The sequence below is a fragment of the Eriocheir sinensis genome, chromosome 51, assembly GCF_024679095.1.
Source record: "Eriocheir sinensis breed Jianghai 21 chromosome 51, ASM2467909v1, whole genome shotgun sequence".
Classification (NCBI taxonomy): domain Eukaryota; kingdom Metazoa; phylum Arthropoda; class Malacostraca; order Decapoda; family Varunidae; genus Eriocheir; species Eriocheir sinensis.
In genome coordinates, this window is record NC_066559.1 from 12,618,127 (window position 1) to 12,643,126 (window position 25,000).

The following is a 25,000-nucleotide window of genomic DNA, read 5'->3' on the forward strand; positions in this document are numbered from 1 at the left end:
GTATATAGATAGCAACTGCGCGGGGGAGGAGAACTGGCGGAGACGATACAGAACGCCCAGCCTCGAGGAGGCTGATTTAGCGAGAGAGATGTGAAGTTTCCAGTTGAGATTTTGAGTTAAGGATAGACCGAGGATGTTTAGTGTTGAAGATGGTGATAGCTGGGTGTTGTCGAAGAATAGGGGATAAGTGTTTGGGAGATTGTGTCGAGTTGATAGGTGGAGAAAATGAGTTTTTGAGGCATTGAAGGACACAAGGTTCCTTCTGCCCCAATCGGAAATGATAGCAAGGTCTGAGGTTAAGCGTTCTGCACCTCCAGTCTGGAGTCGTGTACTTCCTGTTGTGATGGTCTTCTACTGAAAGAAGTTGAATAATGCAGAATGGAGTCGTCGGCGCATGAGTGGACAGGACAGTTTGTTATGGAAAGCAGATCATTGATGAATAACAGGAAGAGAGTGGGTGATAGGACAGAGCCCTGTGGAACACCACTGTTGATAGGTTTAGGGGAAGAACAGTGACCGTCTACAACCGCAGAGATAGAACGTCAGGAAAGGAAACTGGAGATAAAGGAACAGAGAGAGGGATAGAATCCAAAAGAGGGCAGTTTAGAAAGCAAAGACTTGTGCCAGACTCTATTGAAGGCTTTCGATATGTCTAGCGCAACAGAGAAAGTTTCACCGAAACGGCTAAGAGAGGATGACCAAGAGTCAGTTAAGAGAGCAAGAAGATCGCCAGTAGAACGCCCCTTGCGGAACCCATACTGGCGATCAGATAGAAGGTTAGAAGTGGAATGGTGCTTTTGAATCTTCCGGTTAAGGATTGATTCAAAAGCTTTAGATAGACAAGAAAGTAAAGCTATAGGGCGGTAGTTTGAGGGATTGGAGCGGTCACCCTTCTTAGGTACAGGCTGTATGAAGGCATACTTCCAGTAGGAAGGAAAGGTAGATGTTGATAGGCAGAGGCGAAAGAGTTTGACCAGGCAGGTGTCAGCACGGAAGCACAGTTTTTAAGGACAATAGGAGGCACTCCATCAGGTCCATAAGCCCTCTGAGAGTTGAGGCCAGAGAGGGCATAGAAAACATCATTTGGAAGAATCTAAATAACAGGCATAAAGGAGTCAGAGGGGGGATGAGTAGGAGGAATATGCCCAGAATCGTCCAGGGTGGAGTTGTTACTGAAAGTTTGAGCGAAGAGTTCAGCCTTAGAGACAGATGCGACGGCAGTGCTGCCGTCAGGGTTAAGGAGAGGAGGGAAAGAGGAAGAAGTGAAATTGGAGGAGATAGTTTTGGCTAGATGCCAGAAGTCACGGGAAGAATTAGAAGAAGCAAGGTGTTGACATTTTCTATTGATAAAAGAAGTTTTGGTAAGTCGGAGAATAGATTTGGCACGATTCCGGGCTGATATGTAAAGGTCATAGTTAGCGGGAGTTCGAAATCTCTGGAACTTTTTGTGAGCTGCCTCTCTATCTTTAATAGCACGAGAACAAGCATGATTAAACCAAGGCTTTTTAGCATGAGGAGTAGATAAAGAACGTGGAATGTATGCCTCCACTCCAGAGACAATCACCTCTGAGATGCGCTGGGCACACAGAGAGGGGTCTCCCTCCTGGAAGCAGTAATCATTCCACGGGAAATCGGAAAAGTACATCCTCAGGTCGTCCCACCGAGCTGAAGCAAAATGCCTGAAGCATCGCCTCTTCGGTGGGTCCAGAGGATGTACAGGGGCAATGGACAGGAAACAGAAATAAGGTTATGATCGGAGGAGCCCAACGGAGAGAACAGTTTGACAGAGTAAGCAGAAGGATTAGAGGTAAGGAAGAGGTCTAGAATGTTGGGCCCGTCTCCAAGACGGTCGGGAATACGTGTAGGGTGCTGAACCAACTGCTCTAGGTCGTTGAGGAGAGCAAAGTTGTCGGCTTGTTCACCAGGCTCCCAAGATGGAGATTTCAGCGAAGGGAGAGTGAGTCAAGATGTGCTCCACTTTTGAATTCAAATAGTCAAAGAATTTTACATAGTAGAGTTAAGTGAGAGAAACAGCACAGATGTATTTAGTAATAGAATGACAATGAAGTCTTAGCCAGATGGTGGAAAATTCAGAAGAGTCAAGGTCGTGGGCACGAGAGCAAGTGATGTCGTTGCGCACGTAGGCGCAACATCCAGCTTTGGATTGAAATTTAGGATAGAGATAGAAGGAGGGAACAGAGTAGAGGTTGCTGTCAGTAGCCTCAGAAACCTGTGTTTCGGTGAGGAAGAGAAGATGAGGTTTAGAGGAGAGATGGTGTTCCACAGAATGAAAATTAGAACGAAGACCACGAATGTTGCAGACATTGATAAGGAGGAGGTTCGAGGAGTTATCAGGACACCTTTCAAGTCGACAGCCAGAAGGGGGGGAAAAGGTGTGTGTGTTGTGTGAATGTAGTGTGGTGTAGAAAGAGCGAGGAACTGTCTTTAGAGAGCATGCTGAACTGCTCTCTAGTGTTGATGAGACAAAAGGGAAACGGTTAGTGAGGACATGGAAAGGGTCTTTGAAGGGCTTCAGCACCCTCCTCGCTTCCCATATATCCTCACCATGAGTAGCTCACGCCCGTTCGGTAGGTGTCTTCCTACCTCCTCCTACTACGGGTTTCTAACCCTATTACGGGTTTGGGTTAATTTTTCGTGTTTCGTGACATACGTCTCCTCAGGTTAGCGTACTTGACTACGAATTTTAGGGCCTGTGTTCGAATCCCGGTCTGGGAAGTCGGCGTGCAGCCCACCCAGCTGTTCATTCTTCCTTTCGGGATTATCGATAAATGGGCGCCTGGAGAAACTTGGGGAAGGTAACTGTGGTAACCCGGATGTTACGCTGGCCCTGTGTCAGGTCAGGTTTAGGGTTCTTTCTCACCACCGGCTCAAAGGGCCATGGGGCCGGAGCTGAGCACCACCGCCACGCGCAGCTATGCTTCCAACTTCACCTTACCTTTTCCTTTTTTGTGAGATGCAGAGGTCGTGTAAATGTATGGGCAAAGTAGAACTTTGGATGATACAATACTCTATACAGGGTGGACAAGGCCGTCGTACTAGATTTCGCATGGGAGTGAGAAAAAATGGCAGAGGAGACTGAAAATGCCTCAGCTCGAAGAAGCTGTTATTCGGTCAGTCAAGAGAGGGTCGAAAACAAAAATAAAAACCTAGAATAAGTTTTCTAGTCTCCTCTCAACAAACAACATGCTGAATTTGCACCTCTACTATTTCTGATTTTGTCGCCATCTTGGAAAAAGGGAGCCGAAAATAATTTCAGTATGAAAATCTACGTTCGGATTTGTTTTAGAGCAAAATGTGTCTAAGAAAAAAATCATTTGCACAAAATATTCGTCAAAAAGTTATTTACAAGTTTATCTGGTTGCGTGCATCGCTCTGGTACCAGAAGCACGAGAATGTTCGCATCATTTTTTCGTACTCCTCCATTACTTTGTATCACATGATAAGTTATCTTAGGTGTCATTTTGCAAGCCTTTCCATTCTAGACAATAAATTTTGTTTTCCAGTTGCTGACGTTGCTATTGAATAGAGCATGTTATGTGGTCCGAATACGTATAGCAAAAAATTTCCTGTGACAAACTTCTCTGAAGAACTACTCTAGGGAATGGCACCACAGGGTGAACGAGGCAACTCACTGATCCCAGGCGTATGCCACTGGCGACTGACTTTAATTGTTGCATCAAATGCATGCATGCATACGCTACACACACACACACACACACACACACACACACACACACACACACAAACACACACCAGCAAAAAACAAGAACAAGAAAAACGATAAAAACAAGAACAAGAAAGAAACAAAAAATTAAAAATAATGAGCAAAATGGTAGAATGAGAGAGAGAGAGAGAGAGAGAGAGAGAGAGAGAGAGAGAGAGAGAGAGAGAGAGAGAGAGAGAGAGAGAGAGAGAGAGAATTGCATAGAATTACATGGAAAATCAGACCACACAGACCCCATGGTCCAGACTAGGTGGTCTGTCCTTAAACCTAAGTGAATCTATACTAATCAAATGGCTCCAAAACATTGCTTTTCTACTCTAGTTAATATTAAGTTCAAGGAAGCGACAGTCGAGCTTGTTTTTAAAGGAGTCAGTCGTGTTACATTGGACCACTGACGGTGGGAGCTTATTCCATTCTCGCATTACAACGTTGGTGAAGAAAAATTTGGTGCAGTCTGAATTTATTTGTCTACATTTGAGTTTTACGCCATTGTTCCTCGTTCGCAAAGTGTCATCGGTCATAAACAATGTTGATCTGTCTACATTCGTGAAACCATTAAGTATTTTAAAACATTCGATCAGTTTTCCTCGGAGGCGACGTTTCTCAAGAGAGAACATGTTAAGGGTAGAAAGCCTTTCTTCGTAGGATTTGTTGCGCAAGGAAGGGATAATTTTTGTTGCCGGACGCTGAACACCTTCTAATTTAGCAATGTCCTTTGCATGGTGAGGAGACCAAAACTGTACCGCATATTCCAAGTGGGGTCTGACTAAACTATTGTAGAGCGGAAGTATCACATATTTTTTCTTGAATAAAAAGTTTCTTTTAATGAAGCCCAACATTCTGTTCGCTTTATTTGCTGCATCGATGCATTGATGTGAGAATTTGAGGTTTGATGCGATTTTGACCCCCAGGTCCTTAACGCATTGAACGCTTGTGAGTTTAACGCCGCGCATTTCGTAATCGAACTTCTTATTTCTTGTTCCAACTTGAAGGACCTGGCACTTGTCTACGTTAAAGGGCATCTCCCACCTATCCGACCAAGCTGAAATTTTGTGCAAATCCTCTTGGAGGCTTTGCCTGTCATCGTCAGTGAGAACCGAGTTACCAATCTTTGTGTCGTCTGCAAATTTACTAATGCGATTATTGAGTCCAACATTCATGTCGTTGATGTAAATAATGAAGAGCACTGGGCCAAGAACCGAGCCCTGAGGGACGCCACTAGTGACCGGCGCCCACTCTGAGTTAAATCCGTCAATCACCATTCTTTCTTGTCTGTTGCTCAACCAATTCGCGATCCATTGGTTTACTTGACCGTCAATACCTATTTAATTTAATTTATAAAGTAATTTATGATGTGGGACTTTATCAAACGCTTTCTGGAAATCAAGATAGACTACGTCCAATGATTTGGTTACGTCATTAACTGAGAAGAGGTCGTTATAAAAGGTCAATAGGTTTGATAGGCAGGACCTTTTGTTACGGATGCCATATTGTGAATCCCCAATTAATGAGTGGTTTTCGAGGTAACTCACAATTTTGTCTCTAATTATGCTCTCAAGTAGCTTACCTACAATTGAAGTTAGACTAATGGGTCGGTAGTTACCTGGTATTTTTTTGTCTCCTTTCTTAAAAATCGGTGTCACGTTAGCCTTCTTCCAGTCCGAAGGGACGATGCCTTGTCGCAAGGACATATTGAATACGCGGTAGTGAGGGAGGAGAGTATTTCGCTTCATCGGTTGTTATTTCAAAATTAGGCAATGCATGCTCGAGATTTACATTAGTACTGGTGCTGGTGGTAGTGGGAGGAAGACTGTTAGTATTAAACACAGAGGAAAAGTAACTGTTTAAGAGGTTTGCAATGTGTTGGCTGTCAGTCACTAGTGCACCGTCGCTGTTTGTTAAAGGTCCAATTCCACTTCTGTCGTTTATGTAACTGATGAAAGATTTCGGATTATTTTTACAGTTGGCTGCAATATTTTCTTCATATCTATGCTTTGCCTAACATACTAATCTTTTTACTCGTCGCCTGCCATCGTTATAAAGTCTAATGTTTTCGGGCGTGCTTTGTTCTTTCTTTAACCTGTAAAACAATTTTCTCTCCTTGACAGAGTGTTTAATTTCGCTATTAAACCAAGGTGGGCTTTTATTAGTGTTAATTCGCTTCTCGCACAAGGGGACGAATGTGTTCTGCTGAGTGAGTAAGTGATTTTTAAGGCTTAGCCAGGCTTCCTCTACATTGCCGTCATCTGATAGTTGTATTTCTGTTATTTTTTTTCGGATTTCTACGAAGTTAGCTCTTTTGAAATTGGGCACCTTTACTTTATTTTCAGTCACTGATGTTTGAGCTCTAATTTCGACGCGCACTAATTTATGATCGCAAGAACCGAGGTGTTCTCCTACCGTGACATTACTGACTAGGTTATCTTGGGTCGTTATAACAAGCTCGAGTATATTATTTTGTCGAGTTGGCTCAGAAACCATTTGGCTTAGATAATTTTCTTCTAGAAATTCGATCATTCTATGTGACTCGCCCTCCGTGCCTGACAGTGTCGCCCAGTCGATATGGGGAAGGTTAAAGTGTCCTAACATCAGTGAGTCGTTGTTATTAAGTGACTGCCTTAAGACGCTGTACATTTCATGATCGTCATCGAGTGATTGCCCGGGAGGCCTGTAGGTGACAGATATATTCAAATTGACTTTTGCAATGTTTACTCGTACGCACAAATATTCAACGTTACTGTCTCTTGGTGTTTTGGCAGTGGGTTGCAAATAGCTTTTGACAAAAAGGGCGACGCCATGGACCGCCTCTACGGAGAAAGAGAGAGAGAGAGAGAGAGAGAGAGAGAGAGAGAGAGAGAGAGAGAGAGAGAGAGAGAGAGAGAGAGAGAGAGAGAGAGAGAGAGAGAGAGAGAGAGAGAGAGAGAGAGAGAGAGAGAGAGAGAGAGAGAGAGAGAATGTGTGTTTGTGTGTGTGTCTAAGTGTGTCTTTATTTGTGTGTGTTTAATGGTCCGTAAGAGTGACAAGGAGGGAGAAGAGGGAGGAGGAGGAGGAGAAGGAGACAAGTAAGGAAGTGTAGAGTGATGGAGAGAGGGAATAGGAGGCAGTAGAGTTGGAGGAGGAGGAGGAGGAGGAGGAGGGAGGTAAATAAAAAAGGAAACACTTTTAGCAAGGTAACGAAGGAGGACTAAAGTACACTGAAAAAGAGAATGTGACGAAGAACAGTTTATTTAAAGGCTGTCACTGGAGAAGGAAAAACACAGACTGAAGACAGATAGAAAAAGATAGCACGGGAAGGAAAATATATAAAAAACAACAACAACAAAAAAAAGGAACTAATGAGAGGTCTAAGAAAAGGACTGACTGGAGAACGAGGAGAGAGGTGGACGGAGGAGAAAATAAGGGAATGAGAGAATACAAGTAGCGAATGAAGAGAAGGAGAATGAGGTTTTAAAGGGGAAATTAAAAGAAAGTGATAGGAAGAGAGAGATGAGGAGCGAGAAGGTAGAGATAATAAGAGGAGGAAAAAAGGGGACTGGAGGAGGAAGAGGAAGAGGAAAAAGTGGTAGGAAATACAAGAGGGAGTGGTGATGGAAGGAAACGAGAGAGAGAGAGAGAGAGAGAGAGAGAGAGAGAGAGAGAGAGAGAGAGAGAGAGCAGCGAGGGACGGCGATTAACCTTGTGTCTATCAAGGAAAAATCGCCGTGACTCAAGTTATTTCCGGAACAAAATTTACCTTCGCCTCCTCTCCCTTCCTCCCTCGTTCCTTTTCTACTTTCCTCCCTCCCTCCCTATCACTCTCACCCTCTACCTCCCTCCCTCCCTCTCACTCTCCATTCTCATATCTATTTGCCAGTGTATACGTGTTTGATGGTGTTTGTTTGTTTGTTTGTTTGTATATGTGTGAGTGAGTGTGACTGTCTTTCTCCCCCCCCCCTTTATCTTTCTATCTCTCAAACTATCTTCATCTCTCTCTCTTTCTCTCCTCTTCCCATCCATACGTTCATATCCAGCACTCCACTTCCCTTACCTTCTTTAATATCACTGGAATAGACTTGCAAGAAAGGGATGTAAGTGGATTAGGCAGGAAGAAAAGTATACAGTGGGTCCCCTTTTTCCCGTCCTCCCCCCCTGCTTCCACCTTCTCATTCTCCTCCATCCATCCTTTGCTAACTACTACCTGCTCAATATCTTACCCACGCGGCCCTGACCTCCTGCTACCTACCTGTCTAGTGCCTGATCCATGCCTATAGTCTTGAATGTGTGGCCTTGCTCGCTCGCTTGCTCCTCCTCCTCCTACTTCTCCTCCTCCTCCTTCTCCAGTTCTCCCTTGTACAACGCCGACGCCTCTCCTACTCAGCTCCCTATTGCCCCACGTTTCTTTAAGTATACGCTCAAGGATTAGTATGTTTTCTGTTTTTTTCTTATTGTGGGTTGTGGGGAAGGGAGGGAAGTGATATGAAGGTGACGCGAGTGTTGGAACGAATCTCCCGAAATTGCTATGGACTTGTGATTGTTTTGGCCTTTTTTTTAAGTGGTGGTTCTTTCTGTATTATCATTTACGTTTTTGTTTTTTTCCATTATTAGTTTTTTGGGGGGATTAGTGATGTGGTTCCGTATCTTTATTTCATTTAGTTGATTCGTGTTCTTTTTGATAACTTCCTGATTAGTTAACTTTACTCTCTTTTTAGGTTATCGTTTTCCTCCTTATTATTTTTTTTCTACTTCTATTTTTTTGTATTAGTGATGTGGTTCCGATTTTTATTTTTAGCTGATACGCGTTTTTTTTAGATAGCTTCCGTATTAGCTTTACTGTGTGTGTGTGTGTGTGTGTGTGTGTGTGTGTGTGTGTGTGTGTGTGTGTGTGTGTGTTAGGTGGGCAGGTAATTAGTGGGAGAGACGTGCTGAGGTTACCTGAGCCGGGGAACACTTTCGCTGGTCATTTACAGGTGTGAGTAATGACGCGCCGTGAGCAGGTGAGAAGCGAGGGACGGCCGGTGGGGGAGGTGGATGCAGGGAGGTGATGAAGGAGGAGGGAAAGGGAAAGGGAGCGAGAGGAAGAAGAGGAGGAGAGAAAACAGTGTGGAAGATAGGTAGGATAAATAATGCTGAAAAGGGAATAAGCTGAAGAAGAGGAGAGAGAAAAGTACACGAAGATAGGTGAAAAAAATTGATGAGAATGGAAATTGGGAGGCTGGAAAAGAGAAGGATAGAAGAATGGACGATTATACCTAGAAGGATGAGAAGGGAAAGGAAGCAAGATGGAGAAGAGAAGAGAAAATACTGCACGAAGATAAGTAGAAAACAATGATGATGGGACTCGAAAACAAACAAACTGAAGAAAAGAAGAGAGAAAGAGCGAAGATAAGTAGGAACAAAAATATATGAGAAAGGAAAGAGAGATGGAGAAGAAGAGGAGATAGAATAATACACTAAGATAGGCAGAAAAGAATGAGAAAAGGAGAGGAACAAACTGGAGAGAGAGAGAGAGAGAGAGAGAGAGAGAGAGAGAGAGAGAGAGAGAGAGAGAGAGAGAGAGAGAGAGAGAGAGAGAGTGAGTGGGGGGGCACCCCTGGCCTACCTGGTGTCAACGCCTGTCCTCAGCAGGCCTTCGGAGTCAGGTGGTGGTGGTGGGCGGTGCGTGTGTTGAGGCAGTACCTTCCATATCTCGGCCAGTTCTTCACTATACTTTTTCACCAGGAAAGACGCCAGTTCGCTGAGTAAAATATTTTTTTTATGAGCAGTAATGTGATTGGTATGTTCTTGTAAGAGTTAAAATTAATATTATTGACTTAGAATAATCAGTCACCGTTGAATGGGGGACTTTCTAGACTGTATTTTCATAGGGGGCAGCACCACTCGGTCCCTCGGCATGTAAAAGACGAATTTTTAAATACGTTTCATTTGCTTCTCTAAAAGAAAAATGAGGCAAAGTACTACAATACTTTCTTCTAATAATTTAGGTAATGTCATATGAAAATATAGCAGAGAAGAAAGCACTGCACACTCGTTTATTTATTGCAAAACTATTGTATGGAAAAACTGACAACTTCAGCTGCTTTTCGCTGTTTTCTTTCCAGCTAATGCAAAGGTGAGTAAAAGCAAGCTTACATGTTAATGTATTTAATAAGAACAAGTTTCGAAGATGTGAAATTTTTTCGCTTAATGTTCCGTACACCAGCCTCCATCTAGCTATGCAAAAGTATTTCCAGGAACGCTGTACCCGGTATCACCCACTTGTGCATTCGCCACCCTCGCCAGAGTTCAAAGCAAGTTTATTCCTCCAAGGCAACATAGACTAACAACGATGCCAGATTATCGTACTCAGAGCCTCGTATTTACCGGTTTCTGAGTTATAGCTATTGCCACAAATCACCAATTATTAACCATTTTAACAATAACTACATATGAAGGCAGCTATTGGGGTCGAGGAGGCAGTTTTTGGGTCGGAAATCGGCAAACACAGGAGGCTGAGTATACGACAATCTGGTAATAGGGGAGGCGGTGGCTGAACGGATAGCGAGACGGCCCTGCGTTCAGGAGGACGCGAGTTCAATCCCCGACCGGTGCCACCAAGCTGGGATTTTTCAGCCGCCGCCGAGTGGCTTAAAACTACCCACATGCTGTCCAGAAGACCACCTATCAACTGGACTCTAGATTCTAGGTTTAAAGATGAGCTCCGGGAGGGCAGCATGAGCCAATGCAAGATGGCGCCACTATAAACACTCGCCTGCGCCAGAACGGGCTGGGCCGACCATCAGGCCCCACCGGGAAGAAGCCTTGAACCGACCATCAGGATCCACCGGGAAGAAGCCTACCGGCACAATAGGCCAAGACGTAAAAAAAAAAAAAAAAAAAAAAAAAAAAAAAAACCGTTGTAGACTAAGCAAGAGTCATACATCACGGCAGCGACTATAAATAAAATTTGCCTCCACGGTCCAGTGGTTAGCATCCCTGATTACGAATCTGCGGACCTGGGTTCGAATCCCACCCTGGCCAGTCGGTGTGCAGCCCACCCAGCAGTTCATCCTTCCCTTCGGACTGGTCGATCTACTGGTACTTGGGGAAACATGGGGAAGGAAAATTGTGGTAACCCAGATGTTATTACACTGGCCCTGTGTCGGGTTAAAGAGTTCTCTCCCACCACAGACTCCAAGGGGCAACGGGTTTGAAATGAGCACCGTCGCCACGCGCAGCTATAGCATATGCTCCCAACTTTATCTTTACCTAAAAGCATAATGACGGTGAATTTACGGTGTCTGTGAGCTTGGGTGAAAGGAAACAATGTTCTTTTGCGCATGTGTCGGCGACCCTCTCGGCAGCCCACAGACACGCCCAGGGATATGCCCGCCCCTCTTACGTACTGTTTCGAGAATGAAATGTACCGTTCCGTTTTGAACCAATACGGAACGGCATTTGTTCCGTAAGATATTTTGTTATCTGAATGGTCAAGCAGATAAAATTCAGTATCTTAAAATTGTAGTGAGCGCATTTTTCGGTTAATCACAAAACCAGCCCGTAAAATTTGTCAAAGGTTCGTCCTACAATACGTGTAAAATACACGACGTAACGTCCCTCCCTCTCCCTAGCTCTTGCCTCCACCAGCAGCGTGCTGCGGCTGTCACTCATTGCATGCTGGAGAAATTTTAGGGTTGCCACCCGTTCCTTTAAATATGGATCTATTCCGTATTGTTGCATTCCACATTTTTCTGACCTCAGGGTGGCAACCCTAGTTGTGTCATTCAACACAAGAGAGATCGAAGCAAAAGGAGTGCGTGCGTGCGTACTGTGCGGCTCCCAAGTTTGTGCCAGCGAAACGTAACCATGCCCAGAAGTTGTTATTGTGTTTGATTTCAAAATAAAAATATAAATTTCTTGATGGCGGCAGTGTTAGCCAATATTTCTGAGCCGACAGTCGTCACGAACGTCCTTTATTAGGTGAAGACTGTCGTCACGACAGTCCCTCATCATTCTTAAGTAGTCGGCACAGACGACTGTGCCGACAGGAAACGGTAAAAATTTGAAAAATGGCCCCGACAGTCGTCACGACTGTCTCAAGACAAGCCAAGACTGTTGACGACAGTCTTGACGACTGCCCCCAACCTCCCTCAGACCTCAACCGGAAGTGACGGTTGGTCCAGACTCTTGCCGACTCATGTCGTGAAAGTTTAGCATGGAATACTTTTTTGCGCTAACCCTCACGACTCGCAGACTCCCGTCACGACGTCGGCGCAGCAGTCTCAAGACCTCTTTCAAGACATGCCCGACCCTTTCACATCAACACCCAAGACCTCGTGTACCCTAGAGTCGTGGGTTGTCGTGGCCCAGAGTCGGCACAGTGTGAACGGGGCTTAAGACTACCCACATGCTGTCCAGAAGACCACCCATCTACCCGGACTCTAGAAGAAACCGTCCAGTGAATCAAGAATGAGTTCCGGGGGGCAGCATGAGCCAAGAACTGGTGCCACTATAAAAAAATAAAAAATTGCCTGCGCCACGACGGGCTTGGGCCGACCATCTGGCCCCTGAAGAAAGCCTATCGGCGCTATAGGCGGGTATTAAAAAAAAAAAAAAAAAAAAAAGAGAGAGAGGAAGTGTGACGGATTAAGGCGGGTGTGGAACATTTCATCTCAGCTTCTACGGAATAAAGACAAGGAAATGCTGGTGTTTTTTTCTATGAAAACCTGTACATGCATCCTTGGTGCATATACTGCAGTAGTTGAATAAGTAAAACCATATGATATGTGGAAGAAATAAGGCAGACAAGCTCATTTACTCCGACGATTTGGGAGCGAGAAAGCTAATGTTTTGAGTGGACTTGCTGGCTCAAGGCCAATGGCTAAAGCCGGCGTCACACTGAACCAAATCTGGCGAGCACGAGCTTTTGCTCGCGGGATGGCTCGCTCGCGAGCTTTTGCTCCTGCGTGTAGCTCGCCGCTTGGACGGGGAGCAGCTCGGCGAGCCGCGAGCAGGCAGTCAAATGAGCTCTTTGGTGCACCGATATGTGAATAATTTATATTGCCTAGTTTATTGGATCCGTATACCCATGATATTACAGAACTTATTCACATACTCGTTTGATGTTTGAGGGTGTTTGTAATATTTTGTAATATTGTGAAAAGTAGTGTTGGCTTTTGTTTTGATTTCTGGATCCGTAACCAAGACCAAGACCGCCCAGCTGAAGTAAACACTTGCCATGACCACCTTCGCTCCTAGTTCAAGAGTTCATTGGTCCTCTGGTATTATGCACTCTTCAATATCTAGAGTCAGGGACCATCCCGAGTTGTGGGACCACAGCCATCCACATTTCTGTAAAGCTGGCATCACACTGGACCCAAATCTGGCGAGCACGAGCTCTTGCTGGCAGCTTTTGCTCGCAAGCAAGTCACTGTTGTTGTCACATGGCGCCTACTACACCTACGCTTCGCATTACGGCTAAGTGTGCAGCTGTGACGGCATTACTTGCCGTTATTCAACGAACTCAGAAGAAGAAAAGACGAGTCTGGGTTCGGTCATGGCTGAAGAGAAGGGAGGGAGACCCATGATGTGTACAACATCATAACATCATAACTTTCTTAAGCGTAGACTTACAGAAATCTGGATGGCTGTGGTTCCTTAACTCGGGATGGTCCCTGACTCTTGCTATCAAAGAGTGTACAATGAAGGAGGACAAGTGAACTTTTGAACGAGGAGAGGTGGCCATGGCGAGTGTTTATATCAGCTGGCCTGGGTGGTCTTGGTCTTGGTCTTGGAAATCAAAATAAAATCCAACACTACTTTTCTCAACATTATAAAATATTACAAACACCGTCAAACATAAAAAGAGTATGTTAATAAGTTTTCTAATATCATGGGTATACGGATTCAATACACTAGGTAATATATATTATTCACATATCGGTGCACCAAAGAACTCATTTGACTGCCTGCTTGCGGCTCGCCGAGCTGCTCCCCGTCCAAGCGGCGAGCTAAACGCAGGAGCAAAAGCTCGGGAGCAAGTTATCTTCCAGCAAAAGCTGCCAGCAAAGTGTGACGACCTTCAGTGAAAGGTGGCGTCACACTGGACCAAATCTGGCGAGCACGAGCTTTTGCTGGCAACTTTTGCTGGATGTAATTAAGCTTCGCCCACCCCTACCCCCCCCATGCTTCACCTCACAGTGAAGAGCGGCGCCCGCTGAGGGCCACTCCATGTATTCTTTCTCCAAGTTTCGTGCACCATGGCTTGATTTATTTCAACTTCTCACTCATGATAACAATAGTGGTAAGTGTTTTAAGGACGAGAAGATCATTGAGGTGATGTGTTGTCTCAATGCTTCACTGTGATTATTTGCCAAGATGGCGATTCTAACTTCCGTGTACTGCCACGTCATCCCCAGACCTCGCGGCCATAATAAATGGTAAATATTTTACCATTAATTTTAATTTCTTCACCATATATACAATCACCATATATACAATAATTAACAATAATTTACACTAATTTACAGTCGAATTGGAATAATTTCCACATTGTAATCAAAGTTTTCTGTGTAACGACTGCTATGACGAAATATGCCAATTATTCTTATTTTTAACCTTATTCTTATCATTGCACACACAGACACATATGCACATACATTTGAACAGTACCTTACCTCGGGTATCCGTGTGGCAAGAGGCAGAAAGATTTTTCGGTAAGGACGCTGGCGCAAGGTGGAGCTTCCCTCAAGTATGACGGAAGCTCAGCGATGTCGTCAGCAGTCAGAGGTAAAGGTTTGAGCGTAGCTGAGAGAGTTTTTCCTGGTGGTCAAGGTTCAAGAGTAAGGAGTCAGTATTAAACATTGATATAATAATGTTAGATAATAGGGTTAGTTCCACAAAATAAATCACAAGAAAAAGAAAACATCATATTCGTATATATATATATATATATATATATATATATATATATATATATATATATATATATATATATATATATATATATATATATATATATATAATAGATCCATGTTTGTTTTGAACCGACGGCGACAGGAAAATCCATTCACGGGACAGAGCTCAGGTAAGGTAGAAAGGCAAAATATTCCTAGTATATAAGAAATATGAGCTAACTTTCTAGAGAAATTAAGCGCATGTACCATGTATCATACTTTGTTTTATCTACAGAAATTGAAAGACTTCGTGAGTGCTCAAGAGTATGGAGCTAGTCTCAAATAGGTTCAGTGTGTTTGGCACTCTCCAAGCTGTAGAGGAATGCATTGGAGAATGCCAAAAGTATGCATTGGAGAATGCCAAGAAATAGTATTGTCTTGAGGGAGACATTAGAGGATATCGAGAAAAGTCGCGCTGCTCATATAAACTTGCTATGAAGCACAACCAGCAGCCTAGGTCTCCGCCACGCAGGACTAGAGCTCTTCCTCTTCTTCAAGAGTCTCGCTGAGGGCGCTGAGTTATTATTTCTTTCTGCGTTTACACCAAGTAAGTCAACAACTGGCCGTATCCCAGCGCTTCGCGTACTACTTGAGCGATGAGGTGAGTTTCGACAGCACAAGCTTGCAGCTATGTCGATCTCAAGAAAGCTTTTGATTCAGTGCACCATGAAGCACTTGGTTAGTGGTTACCTCCTGTAACTGCGTGGGATTGCTGCAAAGATTATAGGTCTTTTGACTGGCCTGTACTCTGGGACTGAAAATGTTGTAAAGTGTGTGTGTGTGTGTGTGTGTGTGTGTGTGTGTGTGTGTGTGTGTGTGTGTGTGTGTGTGTGTGTGTGTAGGTATTCAGCTTATTTCCTGCAGTGACATCTCAAGTAATGGACGGCGGACTCTTGATTTTGCGGCGCCCTTGTCATTATTTAAGCCGCGAATTTTGGAAAATCAACCGCTTTGGTGAGAATCGCCATAACTCCCTTATTTCTGGGGCTACAGAAATGTTTTTGGTATCAATCGACGGCGAAATGAAAGGGCTATATTTTTGAGTTCCCAACCTTGAAACCCACTCATTTTTTGAGAATTTCAAAAAACATTTAATAAATACTTTAGCCCTACCAATGCGCTTTCCAATATGATGCATAACATTTCCATACTTCCAACAGTTTCGTCGCTAGAGCTCGAAACGTAAACCCTTTTTAGAGCGATTTTGACGAACTCCAGACACTGTCGTTTTTGTCTAGTGTAGCATTGCTATTGCCTCTAGAAGGCTGTAATTTGGTATGTAGCCCCTCTTGGCAATAAAGTTTAATCAGCTCGAAGGATGTTTTGATAGCTCGATTCCAAGTTTGTCGTCGAGCCGTCACAAAATAGCCTGTTTTTCGGCCCTTTTGCCGCGATTTGGACACGTCCTAGTTTTTTGCTTATAACTTCTTTTTATTTATTTAGTGCTGTCCACTTTTTTCCTGATTATTAATCTGTATTAATATAGCTTTTATTTGCCACCAAGCACGCCTTCCTAGCTTCAGTAGTTTTTGCTCGAGCCTGAATAGAATTGGCGACGAAAATTCGCCGAATCTGACTCATTTCACGCGCCGCGACGAAAAACCTTCCTGACGCCACAAAAATTAATATATCTGCATAAAAATTCATATATGAACACTTCAATATGTTGACTATCTTGTATTAAAATCATTTTAAGATATCTATATAAAAAGTTACTATTTTTATATAATAATTTCTCTATATAAATCAACGCCGCGTCATGGACGACGTGGGTTCGAATCCGCCGCTACAACCTGTGATTTTTCAGTCACCGCCGAGTGGTCGAAGGCCCCGTTCACACTGTGCCGACTCCTGGCCACGACAACCCAGCGACTTTTAGTCGCCCTTCAAACTGTGCCGAATCAGCGTCCGGCAATCGTTTCTAGACCTCTTTCCAACCATGTGCGACCCTTTCACATCAATATTTCACACCCAAGACCTCGTATACCCCAAGTCGCTGGGTTATCGTGGCCCAGAGACGGCATAGTGTAAACGGGATTAAAAGTAATATTAGAGATACTTTTTTTTTTTTTTACAACAAAGGAGACAGCTCAAGGGCACACAAAAAAAGGAAACAATAATAAAAAAAAGCCCGCTGCTCGCTGCTCCTAAAAAAGAATCCAAAGAGGTGGCCGAAAGAGAGGTCAATTTCGGGAGGAGAGGTGTCCTGATACCCTTCTCTTGAAAGAGTTCAAGTCGTAGGCAGGAGGAAATACAGAAGAAGGAAGATTGTTCCAGAGTTTACCAGCGTGAGGGATGAAAGAGTGAAGATGCTGGTTAACTCTTGCATAAGGGGTTTGGACAGTATAGGGATGAGCATGAGTAGAAAGTCGTGTGCAGCGGGGCCGCGGGAGGGGGGGAGGCATGCAGTTAGCAAGTTCAGAAGAGCAGTCAGCGTGGAAATATCGATAGAAGATAGAAAGAGAGACAACATCGCGACGGAATTTAAGAGGTAGAAGACTATCAGTAGGAGGAGGAGAGCTGATGAGACGAAGAGCCTTAGACTCCACTCTGTCCAGAAGAGCTGTGTGAGTGGAGCCCCCACACACGTGAGATGCATACTCCATACTCCATACTGTAACATATCCTTCAGTAAAAAGGAAAATTTCATTAGCATTGTGGGAATAATTCGCCTATGCAAGGGATTATCAAAGAATAATGAATGATTCTAAGAAATAATATAGGTAGAGGATCTTTTTTCATTATTATCAACAGCTCACTCCTACCTTCGCTTCACACAATTCACACGCAGTTTGCCGTTAATACACAGATGCCAAAGCTGTCCGTTAAACATAATCATTCACAGAGGCTCAACAATGTTTTCAAGTCTTGTTTTCCAGGTATTAGTCAAAACTTTTATTTTGACATAATATTTATACTGTGCACCAGACTTTAAAATGTACTTTGACCCCTTCTCTTTTGACAGTTAATGAAAAAATAATTTATTTTTATGCTGTGAAATACACAGACGTTGATGTTTAACATCCAAAACAGTGTTAGTGTGGATGCAAAGAAATATTTTGAAAATATCTGTGCAACATAGATAAATGCATAGCGATCTTTGTATGTTACTGACATATGAAATGTAATTCCAAAATATGAAGCAATAATACACAGAAAAAAATATATTTTCTATTTACAATATACTAAATTAATTATATTTTGATGCGTAAAATACCTGCAGGGATCACTAAGTCTGCCTGGTGGAGCTCAAGCAAGGGCTGTGCCAGGGGAAGGCCGTCTGCTCCAACAAGTTGAGGCACAGGATGGTTCTTTTGAGTATGCAAGTCCCTTTGCGGCAATACCACCGACGCAGGAGGAGGCGCAGAGACATTTATTTGAGGTTTCTGAAACGAACAAATGTTGCCATCAGTGCAGGCATGGTAGCTGGGTGTCACGAACTGACACTCGACTCGATATGTGAATATTCTGTTCCAGAACTCACACCAACTGAATGTGTGTGTGTGTGTGTGTGTGTGTGTGTGTGTGTGTGTGTGTGTGTGTGTGTATTTACCTAGCTGTATTTACCTAGTTGTGATTTACAGGAACGGAGCTATGCTCATGCTGTCCCGTCTTTCCAACTACTTCCGTCTAATTTGGCCTTAAATGCGCTTATTGACTTAGCCTGTACCACTTCCCTCTCCAGCCCATTCCAGACCCCATCACATCTCTGCGGGAAGCTGTTCTTCTTGATGCCTCTTCTACAAATTCCTTTTCTCAACAGTTTTCCATTTCCTCTTAAGTTTCTCTCTTCTCTCATCAAAAGGTCATCTCTATCCAATTTCTCTAGACCATTCATCACCCTATACACCACTATCAAATCTCCTCTTTCTCTTCTGATTTCCAATGTAGGGAAGTTTAGCCTCAGCAATCTTTCTTCATAAGGCAGGTCGCTCAGACTAGGCGCCAGTTTTGTTGCCGCTCTCTGTATCCTCTCCAGTTTTCTAACGTGTTTCTTAAGATGGCGACCAAGCCACTGATGCATATTCTAGTCTGGGGCGTATCAAGGTCACAATTAATTTTCTTACCATGTCCTCATCAAGGCATGTAAACGCTGCTCTGATGTTCCTCAGCAGGTTGTATGTCTCAGCTGATATTTTATTCACATGTCTTTCTGGAGACAAGTTTTCTGTGATCATCACTCCAAGGTCTTTTTCTTCTTTCTTCTTGTCTAACTTATCTTTACCCAACTTATAATGTCCCTCTACTCTCATTCCACTCTTTCCAAATTCAATAACACTGCACTTTTTGGTATTAAATTCCATTTCCCACTTCCTGCTCCACTCCGACACTGTGTCCACCAGCAATCGGTCCTCCTCTTTTTCCACTCTTCTCATTATCTTAGCATCATCGGCAAACAGACTCATATAGCTATCCACTCCTTCTATCATATCATTAACATATACTGCAAACATAATTGGGGCCAACACAGAGCCTTGCAGAACTCCACTCATGACATTTTTCCGACTTGATTTCCTGTCTCTAATAGTTGTTCTCATCATCCTGTTCTTCAGAAAATCCTCCATCCACTTTACAAGTCCTTCTCCTAATTTACCCACCGTCTCCAGCTTCCACATCAACCTCCTATGCGTCAGCCCATCCATCTCTCTCCTGCACAACATCTATCACCCTTGCATAGAAACACACCATTGTTAATGGGTAGGCGGTGGCTGAACAGGTAGCAAGACGGCCCCGCGTTCAGGAGGACGCAAGTTCAATCCCCGACCGGTGCCACCAAGCTGGGATTTTTCAGACATGCTGTCCAGAAGACCACCTATCAACCCGGACTCTAGATTCTAGGATTAAAGATGAGCTCCGGGAGGGCAGCATGAGCCAATGCAAGATGGCGCCACTATAAACACTCGCCTGCGCCAGAACGGGCTGGGCTGACCATCAGGCCCCACCGGGGAGAAGCCTTGAACCGACCATCAGGATCCACCGGGAAGAAGCCTACCGGCGCAATAGGCCAAGAAGTAAAAAAAAAAAAAAAAAAAAAAAACTTCCTTTCCTAAATCCGAACCGTTTTTCTGTGACGATCTCATTTTCCTCTAGGTGCTTCGTCCATTTCTTTTTCACAATTCTTTCGCATATTTTTGACACTATGCTCGTAAGGGAAACTGATCGATAATTAAGTGGGTCGTCTCTTCTCCCGCTCTTGTAGATGGAGACTATGTCAGCTTTTTTCCAGTCCAGAGGAACTACAGCCTCAGCCAATGATCTTTTCATAACTTTGTGTATTTTATCCGCCAATTGATTCCTACACACACACACACACACACACACACACACACACACACACACACACACAGTTTGTGTGTGTGTGTGTGTGTGTGTGTGTGTGTGTGTGTGTGTGTGTTTACCTATTTGTATTTACCTATTTGTAGTCTACAGGGCCCGAGCTAAGCTCTAATAGTCCCGTCTCCATATCTACATTCATCCAGCCTTTCCTTCATTTGTTGGACACTGTTCGCCTCCACCACCTCTTCCCGCAAGCTGTTCCATGTGTCAACACTTCTATGTGGAAAACTATACTTTTTTAAGTCACTCAAACAGGTTCCTTTATTAAGTTTCTTTCCATGTCCTCTCAGCCCCTGCGTTCTCACAGTTAAGAAGAGATCATCTCTATCCACCTCATCAAACTTATTTATCAACTTATACAGTGTGATCAGCTCTCCTCTCTCCCTTCTTTGTTCCAGTGTCGTCAAGTCCATCTCCTTCAATCTGTCTTCATATGTCATATTCGAGAGTTCTGGGACCATTTTAGTTGCAATTCTCTGTATTCTTTCCAACTTTCTGTGAGGCGACCACACAACTGCAGCATATTCAAGCTTTGGTCTTATCAATGTTGTTATAATTTTCTTCATCATTTCCTTGTCCATATAATGGAATGACACCCTTATATTTTGCATCATCCTGTAGGTTTCTCCAAATAACTTGTTTATATGCTTCTCTGGGGTAGTGTGTCTTGCATCGTTACTCCCAAATCTTTTTCTTCACCTTTAAGTTTTCTTCTCCCATCCTGTATGTTTTCCTTGGTCTGTTTTTACTTTTCCCCATTTCCATAACATGGCATTGTTTGCATTAAATTCCATCTCCCATAACTGGCTCCATCTATACACTATCCAGGTCTTTTTGGAGTTCTTCACAGTCTCCCTCCGTCCTCACTTTTCTTATTAACTTTGCACCGTCTGCAAAAAGGCTCATATAACTTTTCATACCCTTTGGCATATCATTTATATATATTATGAACATTATTGGTGCCAGAACTGAGCCTTGGGGATCTCCACTCTCTACTCTCCTCCAATTTGATCACCGTCCTCATTTCTCTTCCTGTTAAGTTTTCCTTTCTCCACTCGATAACCTTTCCTCCCATTCCTCCCCACTGCTGTAGTTTCCAGATTAACCTTTTGTGCGGAACCTTGTCAAAAAAAAAAAAAATTCAAACGGAGATATACACAATCAGCCCGCCCTTCTCTCTCTTGCACCACGTCTATTGCTCTTGAATAGAAACATATAGTAAGTTAGTGACACACGATTTCCCTTTTCTAAATCCAAAATGTCCCCTATTTATCATGTTTTCCTTTTCTAAATGTTCGACCCATTGTGTTTTTGTTATACCTTCACAAATCTTGCACATTACGCTTGTCAAAGAAACTGGTCTATAATTTAGTGTTTCAGTTTTATCTCCACTTTCATAAATTGGTCCAATGTTCGCTCTTTTCCATTCTAAGGGCACTTTTCCTGTATTTATAGAGCATGTTATTATGTCATAAAGTGGCTCCAATAATTCATTTCTATACTTTTAGCACTTGTCCCGAGATTCCATCCGGTCCCATAGCTTTCCTTCCATGTAAGATTTTCATCAGCTGTATCAGTTCTCCTTTATCAACCTTTACATAACTTAATTTCTCTTCATTGCAATTTTCGAGACCCCAGTGAAAGTCGGTCTCTTTCGTAAACATTTTATGAAAATTTTTATTTAATATTTCTGCAATTTCTTTGTCCTTTTCGTGGAATACTTTTTTTTCTTTTAGCCTTTCCACTCCTTCATTTCTTTTCAACTTCCCGTTTACGAATTTATAAAGCATTTTTTTATTCTTCTTTACATTTAAAAACTATTCTTCTTTCAAATTTAGTTTCCTCCTCTCTCCTTATTTTCACATATTAATTTCTTGCTTATTTATATTTGTCTCTGTTGCTTTCGTTTGGTCTTTTCTTTAAATTCCTCCATGCTTTATTTCTATTACTTCTTGCTGTTTCACACCTCCATCCAAACCATGTTTTCTCTCCTTTAGTTTTTACTGTGTAGTATGGAACATATATCTCTATTCCTCTGTTGTAAATATTCATAAAAGTGTCATATTTCTCTTGAATATTAGTACTCCTCTTCATATCAGTCCAGTCTACCCCAGCGGAGAAAGTCTTGAGTCCAACGTAATCTGCCTAAGCGTAGTTTTTCCTTTTTTCCTTACAAGCCTCTTCTCGATTTTCACATCCTTCCAAAGTTTTCATCTCCAATAGTTCATGGTCACTCTTTCCTAAGGGGCACTCATGACTGACTCCTTCATCTAACTCCACGTTTTTTTTTTGTGTGTGTGTGTGTGAAAATTAGGTCAAGTCTTAATGGCTCGTCAACCCCTCTCAACCTTGTTTCTCCTTGCACCCACTGCGTCATCAGGTTATCTGTTATCAGCCTCAATAGTTTACTTCACCAAGTATTGTCACTACCCTCTGTTGCATAATCTTTCCATTTCACTTCTTTGCGATTGAAGTCTCCTGTTGATATTACCTTTTCATTGTTTTTTTTTATTTTGTTATTTCGTCTGTCAGTGCCCGTATTGCATAGCGTTATATCTTACTTCATATCAACTTTTGGTTTTAGGGGGGACTTAGGCTGTTATTATGTTATTCTTCTCTCCACCTTTTACTAGTACCTGCACAGCCATCACCTCCGCACTGTCATTTCCATATCTCACTTCAGTCACTTTCAAGTTTTGTTTTGTCATTATCATCACTCCTCCTCCCTTTCCTTCTTTCCTATCTTTTCTCCAAATGTTGTACTTGCTCTTTCCATCCAACACAAGTTCCAGTTCTTTTACAAGTTTTGTTTCAACTATTACATGTAATATCCGGATCACTTTCCCTTAAATAATCAGTTAGTTCAATTTTCTTTGATACAAGACCATCTGTTTGTGTACGCAATCTTTAAACCTTTCTTCCCTTCGCCCTTTCTTTCCCCTCTTTCTGTCAACACCCTTACTCCCTCTTTTCGCCTCCTATCCACCACTTCATCAGTTTTTCGTTCTTCATTCTCCAAAAATAAACCTTTTATTCTTCTTCTGATCTTTCATCGTTTATTTTTTTCGCATCATTTATCATTTCCTTTACTTTCATTCTTTCATCCTCTGACATATTTCTCCTCACATATATTTGATTATATTCTTCAGAGTTGTTTAATTTCCATGACCTATTTAGTATGGTTTCTGTTGCCATTTGGGACTTTATCTTTATCTTTAATAGTCTGTTTTTTTCCTTCCTCGTATCTTCCCAATCTAGTTATTTCATCTACTTCTTCCTCAAACTTTTCCTCGTCTTCAGTATTCATATTTCTCAATATACTTTTCACCTTACTCCTCTAATAACTCTCTCTCTCTCTCTCTCTCTCTCTCTCTCTCTCTCTCTCTCTCTCTCTCTCTGAGTCTTCACTGTTTTTTTTGTTTTTTTCTCTTTGACACCAAGCACTACGGCACACTTTTTCTTCTCTGCCATGTGTGTGTGTGTGTGTGTGTGTGTGTGTGTGTGTGTGTGTGTGTGTGTGTGTGTGTGTGTGTGTATTCATTCATGTATTCATTTATTTGTACATTTATTTATTGTAGTTAGCGCGTGAGTGGGGTGAACGCAGGGCCCTACGTAAATTCAAGTTCCGAGCTTTGCCCCATACTCAACATTTTTTGCCAATGTGACTTTGACCTTTGATTTATGACACTGATTTTAAGTAGTGATATATGTAAGGTTAACATACATGAATATATCTAATTTTAGCAGCATAAATTCAATGGTTCTTGAGTTAGCGTAATGATAACCTAAATAAAAACAGACTGGCAACACTGAGAACAATACTGGAATTAGAATTAGAAAATATGAGTAGCTGAGGTAGAAATACTTTAATGATATGCTGTTCATGGATTATTTCCCCTAATCTAATCTTCACCTGATGAGGGGGTTTGATGATGGGGCGCCATCCGTCACTGCTGGATGTGGTCTGGGAAACTGTCACCCTCTTTACCTCCTCGGGAAACTCAACACTGGAATCGTTTTTTGTCTGAAGAATACCAAAGAAGACACATGTCAAAAGGGTATATCTTAGGAATAGTGGCTCCTAGTGGGTGCGTGGTTAGGGCACGGTGTGGTGGTAATTACATTTCTAGCATGTACGACGAGGTTTTGACAAGCGGACAGGCGTGTTTATGTCACAAGGGTGTATTTTTCCACGCTGGCCTCACGATTTCTTCCAAGTCGATGGGCGATGAGACTGTGAGCTCCGGGGTAAAGAAAGGGCAGAGCCCGCGCGGAAAAATACACCCCTTGTGACATAAACACGCCTGTCCGCTTGTCAAAACCCCGTCGTACGTGATAGAAATGTTGTAATTACCACCACACCGTGCCCTAAACGTGCACCCGCTAGGAGCCGCTATTCCTTAGATTTACCGTCAAAAGTTATAGTTCCATGCTTCTCTGTACACAAAACGGGGGATTTATTAATAGTTTGACTACTTTTCATACAACACTAATATCTAATGTTTCATAACAATGATGCCCCTGCTACGAGTATTATCGAGCCTTTACACATACGGCTCTTATAAAGCAACATTTTGGCCATCAAATACTATTACGTTCAAAACAGAGTTGTCTAGCTAATAGGTGATCGCCCAGCAGATCGTCATTATGATTACTGATTCGAAAGGAAAGATTCGGAGGGAAACCAAAGAAGTTTCACTTGTAGGTTTTCTCGATGCAGCGAACCGAGAGTAGACCAGACCAAGCGAAGACAAAACACTAATAGCCTCTTCCATTTAGCGTAACCCGTTTCTGGGTCGTGATCTGAAGAGTCCCTCACAGAGTCCCGACAACCTAAGATTTGGACGCCATTATTGGCCCTGTGTTTTCGCCGCGCTTTTCAAACACTAGCACACGCTCTCGCGGCGAAAACAGGGCCAATAATGGCGTCCAAATCTTAGGCTATCGGGACTCTATCTATCAAGGGACTCTACAGATCATGACCCAGAAACGGGTTACGCTAAATGGA

At 42.9% G+C, this 25,000-nt stretch overlaps 1 protein-coding gene across 1 annotated transcript in view; it reads right to left on the reverse strand.

The window, feature by feature from the left end:
• Window positions 1–25,000, reverse strand: part of LOC126982435 (uncharacterized) — a 46,084-nt gene that overhangs the window by 6,293 nt on the left and 14,791 nt on the right. Inside the window, exons 9-12 of the mRNA XM_050834480.1 lie at window positions 23,906–24,016; window positions 17,873–18,041; window positions 14,377–14,521; window positions 9,324–9,458 (exon numbers count right to left, since the gene is read on the reverse strand). Coding sequence (XP_050690437.1) covers window positions 9,324–9,458; window positions 14,377–14,521; window positions 17,873–18,041; window positions 23,906–24,016 — 560 coding nt within the window. The remainder of the gene's footprint in view (window positions 1–9,323; window positions 9,459–14,376; window positions 14,522–17,872; window positions 18,042–23,905; window positions 24,017–25,000) is intronic.